This window comes from Ptychodera flava, chromosome 8, assembly GCF_041260155.1.
Source record: "Ptychodera flava strain L36383 chromosome 8, AS_Pfla_20210202, whole genome shotgun sequence".
Lineage (NCBI taxonomy): Eukaryota > Metazoa > Hemichordata > Enteropneusta > Ptychoderidae > Ptychodera > Ptychodera flava.
The window spans coordinates 33,408,477-33,422,128 of record NC_091935.1 but is presented as its reverse complement, the minus strand read 5'-3'; the positions used below and the strand labels follow the sequence as shown (position 1 = coordinate 33,422,128).

The following is a 13,652-nucleotide window of genomic DNA, read 5'->3' as shown; positions in this document are numbered from 1 at the left end:
AAGGGAATTTTAGCCTCGAGTAATTTATAAGAATGCAGCTTTCTACATACTTGGTAAAATGTTATCGTATTGTTTCAAAGAATAGTTCTTTTACCTGCTTCCTTTGTGCATCCAATACTGGGAGTCGACCAATCACTCCAATATTCATCACTGCTGAACAGTGATTTTGTAGCGACATGAATGGTGTAACATGTGTATGCATCCAATGACGTTAGCGTATAAGAAAGCTGAGTATCTGCATCAAGTTCCTGCGGGACAAGAAAATTTTTAAAGACTGTGATCATGCTCTGGCATTCCAAATGATTTTTTCCTCCAGAAAAAGTACCTTGTTCAAATGTACTTTACGATACACTCTCTTTATCTATATACTTACACTGCTCAAACTCCAGCTACTTTAACAGACTGGAAGCAAACTGATTAATCAGATAAAAGTAATAACATTGTTATTACATATTGTGATATAGTTTGGCTTGAACCAAATGTAGGCTAAACTGCACAGGCAGAAGGAGCTGTATGTTTTTCATTCAGCAAGACTATTTTGTAAGGGGACGGGTAAATGGCATATTACTAGCACCTCAAAGGATGTTGCTGCCTTACCTCTGACCAAATGTAGGGTTCCCATTCGCTGTAATACTGCAACTTGTAAAGAAGAGTAAAATGGGGAGAATACCATTCAGATGGTATTTTCCAGCTCACTGCGGCTATGTTGCTTTTTTCTGCTATCACCTTCACGTCTTCAGGGGGATCAGGTTTGGCTACCATGGTGATAAAAATATTACGGTTCAATCGAATCATGTTGCAAGCACAAGCTACCTGGCCTGATCTTCAGAGTTCAATCCTTCTACCAAAAATTCCATTGTATAGAGATCTTACTTTGCAACAGGTCTTAAAGGGTTGTCCAAAACCATGACCAGGAATGGCCTATACCCTACCTTATAACGTTTGTATGATATTATTCCATCCTGTCAACACGCAGATGATGAAAGAGCACTGGCATAAACAAAGTAGTGTAATAAAGAATGAACGAAAACAATCAAATATGATATAACTGCCTTGATGCTATTACTTCCTGCAGTCAGTGTGTTTATACATACACTTATTGGTTTAAAACTACGAAATCATTACGAAAGATAATGAAAACCATGCAAGATAGATACTGTTGTATTGTGAACTTACACTGAGTGTCTGAATCAATGTTGAATAGCCAAACTTTACTGCCAAGATCATTTGTAGCAACTACTCTCAAGTCATGAGGTGTACCATCAGACTGCTCGATGTAACATGAGTTTGGTCCTTTACTTACTGAGTCTGGGCAGTCTTTCCATTTCATTTCATGACTGTAAGTGACAAAGATTAACAAGAATCAGGAGTAAGTGCTAATGTGTATAACCTTTACTTCTACACATTGCTCGATGGCTGGTACCAGGCTAAACACTCAGATAATTTTTTTAGCTTTGTGTACATGTCAGGTTTTCCTGGCATCACCTTTTCTTTGGATGTAAGATACAGAAAATTTACTCTATCCATGAACCAATTGTGTCCATAAAAATGGTGCACTCCTCTTGTACTAAGGTAGAATGTGCCTAGGAGACAAATATTCGGACACTCAATTTTTTTTCAATGCTCTTCTGATCTATCACTTGTTTGGGTTCATTTTAAAGCGTCTTAATTTTTCGAAAGTCGACAATTTTACGTTTTGTGCATAGACTTACCACAGGGATGGCGGCCATTTTGAATTTCAAATATCAGTAAATCTTGGATGATTTGTTTCTCTAGTACCAAAATTTGCACGGTGACCCCTAATTTTTATTCTTGATTTTGAAAGAGATTAGTCGAAATATTCCTTTAGGAAAGTTTGAGCAAAAGTTTGAGTCTTTCACTTTCGAGGCACATACTACCTTAAGTAAATCAAGTATATTTAATATTACACTATCCTGCTACAAATTAAGGTAGAACGTGCCTCAGGGACAGGTGTTGGGCTGTCAATATTTTCAACACAGAATGGAGGCCATTTTGAATTTTATATATTGGTAAATATAGGATATTAATTTGTTTCTTGCATCATGACCGCAGATTTTTATTCTTTATTTGGTGTGCGCATGGTTGAAAGTTTTATTAAGAAAAATTTGAGCAAAAGTTTAGGTATATAAGGATCATACCATTTGCTGTACCACTTGATGCATCTACATGTAAATGACAAAAACATTGTAAAAAACACAATGTTCCGGATTTCATCATAATTTCTACCAATCTATATCGAAAGATCCAAAGAAACTTGCGAACCAAAGTTAAAGGCGAGCTGATGAGCACAAAGTGTAATGTGTAGCAATTATAAGCTTGATTGTATAACCCATGAAAATTGATGGGATTAACCATCGACGACATCCTAAATTGGGAAGAGCAAGTAAATACAGTTTGTAGTAGGGATGCCTTAAAATTGCTGCAACTTAAAAGTATACATTCTCCTTTAATTCAGAGAGCCAAGATGACTTTTAACAGTTGTTTTACATTACTAAATTTTGACTACTGTTCTAACATATGGGGTCATTGTTCCCACAAACGTTTACTCCACACTGAAAGGCTACAGAAAGCTGTAGCCAGAGTACTTTTAGACTCTGATTTTAACACTCCTAGTCCTAATTTATTCAAAATTGGTTACCATTTAGAGAAAGGATCTTTTTAATGAATCAGTCTTAATGTACAAAGTCCAACACAATTTAGCTATGAAGAGATACAGAACAAGCATATGAAGAAATACACCAACCTGGGTTTATAAGTGAAAACATATGTCGTTGGTAGGTTGCTGGGCACTGGATCCCATGTGCACCAGACTTCCTTCATGTTGTGGGCCTGACAGCTAAAATTTGCTATACTGGGTAGAGCTGTAAATGAGAGCAAAGAAGACTTTATTCCTGTATACAAACTGAAACACAAGCACATATATGTTGGCGACTTTTATCGTGACATACACACAGGTTCACAGGTATACTGAAACATGCATGCACAGATAAATATACAGGATGATGAAAAGTATGGTTTTGAAGTTGTTGCGGAAATGTAATCTTCCAAAAGGTTACGTACTTTTGAAATTGACATTAGTCTTGACATATTTTTCAGAGTGATACCTCAACGAATTTAAATGCGCACTTGAAGTCAAGAGCATACTTTCCAGCAACAATTGACCCCTTTCATGAGTAAATACCAATATTAACCCCTTTCTTGCCATACTGTATCACTTCCCCATATGCCAAGTTTGTAAAAGGTGGTAATGAACCAAAACCACACGTATGTATTTTCACCCACTTACATGTAGCTTGGTCTGTTATAGCAGCAGCTTGGTCCCTAAAAATAATGTTTATAATATGCGTTTTCATTTGGCTTTTAAATGTTCAATATAATTTTGTTACAATGCTCCATATGGGACGCATTGTGCTTCATTGGTTCTAATCAACTTGACCTGATGAATTTGAACTTGGCAGGACAAGAAATAAGGAAACCTTGCTATCACATTTGAAACGTACTGTAAAGGAAAGTAAGTAAATGCCTATAAAACTACATAGTTTAAAATTTGCCAAAATTTTCCTTCAAAGAAACTGTAAACCATCTTCTTTCGAAATCATGAATAAAAGAAAGCCTGGGACCATCTGGAAAATTCTTTAAAAAGGAAACAAATTAATTAAATATTAAATCTAAATTTTAATCTACAAAAATCTAAAACAGGCTGATATTTTTAATAACAAATGGCTGAAAAGTCCGTGTAAACTGTTTGAGGGAAAACAACATTCAGTTCATGAGGGGAATCTTAATATCTTATAAAAAACTTTAAAAATTGCTTTTTGGTTCATGCAAAAAAGAGATTTGTATTAATACTTCAAACTATCATTTCAAACGATGTCCGCTGAAACATTATTCGACCACAAACTGAGCTGTTACTTGAGACCCATTTTGACTATGCATTGTGTTCAACTTATGGAATGGTCTACAGAAAATATTGTTAAAAAGCTATTCTGAACATCATTCTGACAAGTTAATGCCTGGCATACATGAGAATGTTACAAACTTACAAGCAGAATCTATGTCCTGCATCAATCTCATACTGTTGGTCTGTCTCTTTTTCTAGCATTTTCTACTATTAGCTGTGTTATTGTTGCTGAGCTTCTGAACTTCTCAAAATAATGATTTTTAATATACTGCTATACACCTGCTTCTGAAACTTATGGAGTTTCATCACACAGCAAATTACAGTCCAATAACAGTAATGCTCAGTACTGTGACTAAGATCTGTCGATCGAGGGTGCTCTCTACACCCCCCTCTTACTTTGGGTGATGTTCAGTTCAAATTGACCTGACCGCATTTTATATCACACACTAAAGAATACCTTATATGGTAAGATTCTTTTTTAAATATATCAAATAAACTAATAAACTAACAAAATATCATGTGTAGATCATGCACAGGACTGTTGCCTCGTTAGGATGTTTAGAAAGTTGAGTACATTTTGAAAAACTGTATTTTTGACTTTGTTTGCAAAACGTGACTACAAAAGGTGTACAATAGTAAAGTTTTTCATAAAATACCCAGATTGTATCATTTTATATATACTATACCATTAAGGTATATAATTGTACTAAACATTGCCCGTCTCAGACAGCACTGTTCAATGTACTCAGATATGACAACATCCGGTATTTTTTGAACATAACCATATATCATTATAATTCAAGTCTGCAAATATATCTGAGAATCTCATGCGAACCTGTCTGAGAACGCTGAAATGATGATAGGGACTGTTAGTTGACTTTAACTTTCAGGGTGGTAATAAACTAATGACTGTCCACCCACATGTATTTTATTAACTTCCTACATTCTGGAAATTGTGTTTTATGATGCATCAATAAAACTGTATGGCTTTTACAATCTTTGTGTTGAAGGCAAACTCTACATATACAAGTAACTCAAAGAACTCTATTTTTGTCATTTCTCCCTCTTTCTGACTTTATGTGGCTGTACAGTTGAAGGCTGTCTATCCAAGCTCACCATTAGCACCAAGACATCCAAATATTGGTGTTCCCTATCCATGTGACCCGTATTGTATACATATACATTTACACTTTTTTACAGTTTTACTTGCAGTCATTAAACTTGTAGAATCTGGGTGAAAAGAGGAACAAAACGTTATGTTTGGTAACCCGCACTTCCCTTCATAGAAACTGCCATAAATGCTTGTTTAAAACATGCAGATAGGAATAAATAATTATTTTGCTATGCATATCACTTTTCACTACCTCTCAAAAGAAACCAGCAGTCTGTTGAGTGTTACTTCCTTTTTGCATGTAAATAAAGAAATTATATATAGGCACCCGGATGAACAATAGCTTCTCTAAAAACCTTGAAAAATTGTCATCGACAATGACATAGTCGCCCTTGTAATTTGGACTTTGTAACTGTAAGTGATAAATATTGAAGTCGATATGATGCGCAATGAATGCGCAGGGCCTGAAAATTTCCCCTTTTTTCCACTGGTCCCAGGACCAGTAACCTGGGTTTTTTTCACTGGTCCCCAGGTAAAAGCCACTGGTCCACAAAAAATTGCATAACAATACACGAATGATTCGTTTCTCTTACTTGTGTTATATTTGCATTTTTTCTATCAGATTTGCTTGGGATGCACCTACGGCAAAGACTTTGTCAATCTCTGTAATACATACACATTGCATATACATTTACTCAGTAGATTTCTTAGGTTCTTGTTAAGTAGTTTCATCTGTCTTATGAGCACCTGAGAGTTTACATTCATTGAAAATTTGATGTCACGAATTCATTCATTTTATAATTAAGATTGCAGAACCTCTCCAGAATGGTTGTTCACAAATAAGTGTTATTTGCAGTTTTTACCTTTGAAGCTATTATCCACAAAGTTGCTGATTGTTCTTTGAAAACATTTACTCCAAGACCTAGTTCCAAAAAATCGAAATCAAAAGCAAAGAAAAGAAACCTTGGTTTGATAATTCTTGTTATGCAGTACGCACAGAGTTAAATGAGGCTCGTAAACTTTTAAGTCGTTTCCCTTGTGATCCTTTCATTAGAGGTAGATGCTTTACTTTAAAAAAGCATTATAAAAAGCTTATCAAGCAAAAGAAGTATATTTACAAAAAGAACTTGCTTGAACAGTTAGAGAATTCTCATTCTGAAAGTACGCAGAATCATTGGAAGTTATGGAAAGAAATCATTGGCGATAGTGTTACTGACAGAAGTGACGCTTCAATTTCTCAAGGGGAATGGTTTAATCATTTTAGAAATTCAGCTGATGGTGGTCATGATGTTTCTGATAACTTTTCTGTACAAGTACTTTCTGATCTGCATTGCATGGTAAAGAGTAATTATGATAATGAGTGTCCTATTCTCAATTGTCCTTTTTCTGAAGCAGAATTACTTAAAGCCCTCTGTAAGTTGAATAAAAAAAGTCCCCAGGTGCAGATGGTATCTTGAATGAAATGTTGAAGTTTGGTGGACAAAGTTTGCGTACTCCAATTTGCTCTTTATTTAACACCATTCTTAGATCCGGTAAGTTTCCCAGTTCTTGGAAATCAGCTTTTTTAGTTCCTGTTTACAAGTCAGGTGACAGAAGTGATCCATCCAATTATCGAGGAATTTCAATTAATAGCTGTCTGGTAAAATTGTTCACTTCCGTTCTCAATTGTCGGCTTGTTAAGTACTTGAATGATAAGGGAATTCACACTCCATTTCAGTCTGGTTTCAGAGTCATGAGATCTACTTCTGATAATATTTTTGTTTTGAGATCTGCTGTTGATAAGTATATTTATTCTTCGTATATGAACAAAGCTGATTGCAACTTAAGAAATAAGTATCTTTTTTGTTGTTTTATTGATCTTCATAAAGCATTTGATAAAGTTTGGAGACCAGGTTTGCTTTGGAAACTTAGGAATTATGGTATCAATGGTAATTTCTTTTCTGTGATTAAGTCTATGTATTAAAATGTTAACTATTGTGTTAAATCTAACAATATCCTCACTGACATGTTTGAATCTAAAGTAGGAGTTAAACAGGGGTGTAATCTGAGCCCTACGTTATTTAACATTTACATAAATGACCTTCCAGGTACTTTTGGCTCCAGTGAGGACAGCCCCATTACATTAGATTCATTGCGCATCAACTGTCTTTCATATGCTGATGATCTGCTGTTGATTTCAGAAACTCAAGTAGGTTTGCAAAGTTGTCTTGATAAATTACACTCTTATTGTTTGAAGTGGAAGCTTTCTATTAGTACAAAGAAGTCAAAAGTCATGGTGTTTAACAAAAGTAATCACTTACTGAAAGGTACATTACTTACCTATAATGGACTTGCCCTTGATGTTGTGAAAGAGTATTGTTATCTCGGTTTTGTTATAACTCCCAATGGCAAATTTAAAGCAAATTTTCACAATCTTAAGATGAAAGCTACTAAAGCTGTTTTTAGTCTTCGTAAAGGTATTTCTTATAATGGGAATTTTTCTGTGAAAGTTGCTTTAGATCTTTTTGATCATTTGATTGTTCCCATTCTTACCTATGGTTGTGAAATTTGGGGGAATGAAATTAATGATGAGTAATTTCTTAAATGATGTTAGCTTTTCTTTCTACAGATATTTACTGGGAGTTCAAAACATGCTCCCCAGGCAGGTATTATAGGTGAACTTGGTAGATATCCTATCAAAATTGCCATAGTCAAACGCATGTTAAAATATTGGCACAAGTTAGTTTTCAGTGATGACATTCTGTTACGTTCAGCGTATCTTTCTGCAAGATATCATTCAAAGTGGTTTGAGTTCATTCAAAACATACTAGATACTTATAGCGAGGGTAATATTTGGTCAGCTGTTTGTAACATTAATGCCACTATTAAAATTGTACAGAATAACTTACGCAAGCATTATCAAGTTTCTTGGTACAGTGATTTACACAATGATAATAAGTCTCTTGGGAAGGGAAATAATAAGCTCAGAACGTACAGAGAATTTAAAACTAAGTTTGGTTTAAAGAATTACTTACTGGATATTAAGAACTTACGCTGTAGAAAATTGGTCACAAAACTTCGTATTTCTGATCACTGTTTACAAATCGAGTTGGGCAGAAGGTCAAAACCAAGAATTCCGCCCGAATCCAGATTTTGTAAGTTTTGTAAGTCTTCTGTCGAGGATGAATTTCATTATTTAATGAAGTGTCAAAAATATAATAGTGATAGAGAAGTTCTCTTTTCTGCAATGAAGTTGTATTATCCTATATTTGATAGTTTAAATGAAAGAGATAAGTTTTTGTACATTTTAACTTCAGATGATACGCTGTCTCTCATGAAATATATTACAAACACTATGTTTCCCCCAGCAGCTGTAGGTAAAGACATAGACAACAATGTTTTATGCAATGTTTAGTTTTGTTCTTGCTATACTGCACTTTCCGAAGTGTGTTGTTATGCAATAAAGTGATTATTATTATTATGTAGAAAACGTACATTATCATAAGGAAATAAATTTCATATGTTTTTGTCTTTTATGGGGATTCTTACTAGTTAAATGTGTTTAACAGAAATGAATAAGATGTTTCACGACACTGGTGAATTCTACAAGTGACCTAAGACAAGAACATGGTTTTTTTTCACTACTGCTATAAAGTTCACTTCATTTATAATTGCTCCAATGGTAGATACTTTTCCATTAAAATTGCAAACAATAGCTTGAAAACACAGAATATTTGAAAGAGACCCCTTTATCCTCATGATAGCAATAGCAAATTGCCATAATGCTGTTTTGACAAGCTAGGTGGTTCTTGTTAAGGTGAGTTACAATCTAACTAGGGGGTCTTGACTATATAAGGAATTCAGCATGGTGACCTTCAACATTCTTAAGATTGCTTTGCTACTGACAATCGGAAAGTTATAAAAGACTCCTCAAGACGAAAATTACGGAAAAATACTACTTTGAAAGACAGAGATATAGTGCTTGCATAAAATTTTGAGCTTCCAGCACACCACAAACATGTCCGGTCAAGTCCGTCTGATGCTCACGTTTCATTTCCAAGTTGGTGCTCAACTAAGTTTGCTTTGAGTTTTTTATCATCGAGGCTTCTGCTTCAAACATCATTGTTCTGGATATTGTCTCGTTACATTTTACATGTAAAATGAGTTGAGAAGTACGTGGCTCTAGGGCTCTAGCGTAGACGCACATTGACTTGCTCATATCATGAATAGCACATTGTAACAGAGTAACTGATGTTCCTTTAGTGCTTACATTGGACAATTTAAATGTTTGATTGACTCAAAAAGAAGCAATAACCTGTATGTGTTACCCGGTTGTGTGTAATTTTTTAGCTAGAAGACGTATGCACTGTATCTGTGGACGCTGGAGGGATACACTGGATACACTCATTATTCCCTTCTGAAATAAATTGGCTCTCATTTGTACTGGTCCGCGGACTTTTGAGGGGTAATTTTACACTGGTCCTCGTTAAAAAATCACTGGTCTGGGATCTAGGACAAGCTTATTTTTTAGGCCCTGATGCGGGTACCAAAGCCCTGTCTGTGACTGCATAATGCCCATATTTGATTGGATTTTAAACAAGTAGACATCAGTAATAGTGGATGTGGCATGAGGTTTTGTCCTTTTACCAAGTTGGAGAGAATTAGGTATGTCATGCCCTAGCTTTTTAAATGTCAAAATTCAATTTAACTAATATGGAAGAAACCAGTCCAGGCATGTCTGAGTAATGGCTCTTGACATAAAAGAGTCAGAACGCCAGATGTGAACAAAAATGTCCTCATGTTCAGTACAGAAGAGACTTTCTTAAATTAGCTATTGATACTGCTAAAATGAAAACGCCATTCTTCACTGGTAAATCTTTGTATGATCAACATCTGCAGCAAGTGTTATCAAAGATTTAGTGCAGTCATTCAGAATATTGATCTTTCATTACAAACATTGTTTCCCTGTTCAGCCAATCTGCGCTGCCACCCTAATCACAAAAGGTCATTAAATAAGTCAATAAATAATTTATCAACAGGATGTCACTATTCACTTTTACACCAATGGAAGATCAACATCTGTACAATGGTTTATAAAATATGATGCAGGATTTCTGGATGTATCACATTATTTAGGAAAAATCATTAACTATGCAAATTAGAAATTAATTAACATGATACTGATAAGTGTCCTAATACACATTTAAAGCAACATGAGCTCAGCATCTATAACAAGTTTCAAAAAATCTGATGAAGTACTTCTTGAAGTACCAGCCTAATTATGAAATTTTTTTATAATATGCAAATACGCAATTAATTGACATGATATGATAATGTCTTTGCATGCTACTACAACACTTTGAGATTAAGGTAAATGGCGACGAATTCGGACGCGCACACGCTTTAGAACGTTTCTGCGCAGATTTAACTCCAGCCTGCCGCAAATGGGTTATTTTGTAGCGCATTTATTTAACGTCACCTGTCATTGTTGAAATTGCGCTTTTACCTAATTTTTTGACCCAGTGTCTTAGAAATACATGTGACCTATAACCTTGTCATATTTTGACCCCCTAGGAAGCTGGTTTTTATTCAATATGAGCGAAAAATTAACATTTCTCTCCCATTTATATGGCGCAAATTACCCATTCACCTGGAGATATTGTAAAAAGTAGCATGGTGACACCCTTTTATTAAAAGTGTAAACTAAATGGTATTATGTCAGGAGTTTATCCGCCAAGTTTGGTCAAAATGACACCATTCAAAGCGACACGAAAAAAGTTCGAAAATTATGTAGTGATATAATTTCGATATCGTCATTTTGTAATCGATACTTATGTTAAAATTTCTTCACAAACATCATGAAAACTATATATTCGATAGATATGAATCTTAAGTCTTGGTATTTATTAAAATTAACTAATTTGCTAAGCGTTTTATAATTGCTTTCTTTAGTTTAAGTGAATTATAGCATATTTATTTATTTCTAACGACGCCATTTTAACGTCCGTTTCCATGGAAACGAGCGTTGTGACCCCCATTTTTTATTTCATTTTTGCACTTGCAAAACTTCCAAGAATATTTGTGTAAAGTTTCAAAAAAATGACACCACAACTTAATTTTGACGTAATTCGTAGTACTTCACCTTAACATCTGTACCGAGTTTCACCAAATTTGATGCAATATTTCTGGCACAGCACATTAATTAGGAAAGTTCATTAAATATGCAAATTGGCAATTACTTCAAGAGATACTGCAGAATGCCTTTGTTCGCAATTACAACACTTTGAGATCAAAATCTCTACAAAGTCTCATGAAATTTGCTGCGGTATTTCGACACATATTTCCTTGATTACAGAAATTCATAAAATATGCAAATTAGCAATTTAATGACATGAACCTTCAAAATGATTGCACACAGTTACAACTTTGGTATATAATACGGCTAGTTTTCAATCGGATTCGAACCCACAACATACGGCATCAGTCGCCTAGCTGAGAGGCCACAGAGAGAATCGCTCGGCTAAATCTCCACTCCCAAAAAAGTGTGGTTCAATAGCCGGCTAAGTTGTTACATTTTTCTGACTGAGACCGCTCAACACGTTGTAGAGTTCGTGAAGCACTCACGCACGCATGCTCACTATCATACATCGCACATACACACTTTATCGAAGCGAAGAAACGAATTTCATCGCATTAACTGGGCGAACGATAACCTCGGGGACAATTCTGTCCACCAGCAGAGTTACCAACCCAAATATCTGTACTAAGTTTCACGAAATTTGAATCCATATTTCTTGACATATAATCAGAATTATAAAAATTCATTAAATATGCAAATTAGCATTTAAATGACATGATCCTGCTAAATGTCTTTGCATACTGTTAAAGCTCTGGTATATCAACATCTGTACCATGTTTCATCAAATTTGAGTAGGTATATTTTGATATGGCACCCTAATTACAAAAATCGTCAAATATGCAAATTAGCTATTAATTGACATGATCCTGCTAAATGCCTTTCCACAAATCTACTCTGGTATCTTTACATCTATAAGAAGTTTCATCAAATTTGAGTCAGTATTTAGTGAAATATTGTGGGAATTGTGAAAATTCATAAAATATGCAAATAATCATTTTATCGACACAATACTGACAAATGTCTTCATGTGCTATTAGAGGTAAGTGTGACCAACATGTGTACAAAGTTTCATCGAACTTGGTGCAGTCTCCTAAGAAACAGAGCTCGTTTTAAAAAAATCACTAGTTATTCAAATTAACGCTAGTTATGCGTGTTCACACCCAAAACAATGGACGTGCATATGAATGTCATAATGTCCTATCCTCTTACCAAGTTTGAAAGGAATTTGACGGACAGACACACGGACGGATGGACGGACGGACGGACAGACGGAACCCGAACCATGTCCTCCTTGACTTCATCCGGGGGACTAAAAAAAGATATTTAACCAAACATGGACGAAAACTTTGAATTTTAAGTAAAGACGTTTTGCCAAGTTGAGCTACCATCTCTTCTGAAAATCCTGCTTGACCATAAAAGACAGAGCGTGTGCTATGGCCATGATGTGACTTTGCTCCTTGCATTGAGGTCTTCATAGGAACATTATGTCACATACACACCTACATGTAGTCGTATACACAAAGACTGTGGTGGAAGGACCACACCTATACATACCATCTCCTTTATCAGGCTAGTTTTGGGTCTAACCAAGAAGATGTGTAATCATCAGATATCGTTTTTCCCACCTCCCACATCCACACGTACATTCATATACACACAGCAGCATGATCAATACACATCAAATTTCCAGGTAACTGAAAGTGGGTACGGGTACGCAGTAGCAGGTCAAAATACATGTTGGTATCTAGGTTGGGGTAAAACTAATTCTCTGAGTAACTTACTTCCAACTCGAATTTCAGTGGTCGATACCGCTCCGTTATCAAGCCTACATGAATAGTTTCCAGCATCAGCAAACTGCACAAATGGAAGCACAAGTACTGATGTTGTATTTGACATGGTAGAGTACATTTCCCCTGGTATAGCTTGGTTTAGATTGTACCATGTTATGTCTTCAGCAGTGTACATTGCCCTGTCATCATTTTGCTGAATTTCACAATCAATTTCAGCCGTATCATTAACTTCCACTGTAAGAGATGTCGATGCTGAAAAAATATTATACCAGGTGTGAATACCTTTCATAGTACATACATGTAACTTATAAGTAGGTCTATGACCAGGATTTTCTTTAAATGTGGAAAGGAAGATTTCAGGAAAAAGTGAAAAAAGTGTTTGTTTTCATTTAGCATCCGCTAACATGACATCCGCAGAATGTAAATTATCTACTATTATCTAGTATTGTTGTCTAATATGTTAATCAGTATGAACAGGAGGAGGATATACGCGTTCCAATAACATGGTAATCACAGTGATGAACAAGTCAACAACAAAATGTTTACTTTCTTACAATCATCAGCTTTTTTGTTAAGACCAGTACCCCAGTAAATATTGCCAGGGTTCCCCAGCCATTTTATCAGGTTCTCCTTGGTATATCAACGCAATCAGATTACGGGACAATAGAAATGTTACCACAGTTCCCACATCATTTACCAACGTTCCCCAAC

The 13,652-nt window shown here is 35.3% G+C and overlaps 1 protein-coding gene across 2 annotated transcripts in view; it reads right to left on the bottom strand.

Annotated features, from left to right (window-relative positions):
• Positions 1–13,652, bottom strand: part of LOC139139131 (protein sidekick-1-like) — a 41,278-nt gene that overhangs the window by 23,058 nt on the left and 4,568 nt on the right. For both annotated transcript variants that reach the window (XM_070707929.1, XM_070707930.1), the window contains exons 3-7: positions 12,933–13,193; positions 2,765–2,882; positions 1,177–1,337; positions 598–755; positions 95–248 (exon numbers count right to left, since the gene is read on the bottom strand). In XM_070707929.1, the coding sequence (XP_070564030.1) occupies positions 95–248; positions 598–755; positions 1,177–1,337; positions 2,765–2,882; positions 12,933–13,193 (852 nt within the window). The remainder of the gene's footprint in view (positions 1–94; positions 249–597; positions 756–1,176; positions 1,338–2,764; positions 2,883–12,932; positions 13,194–13,652) is intronic.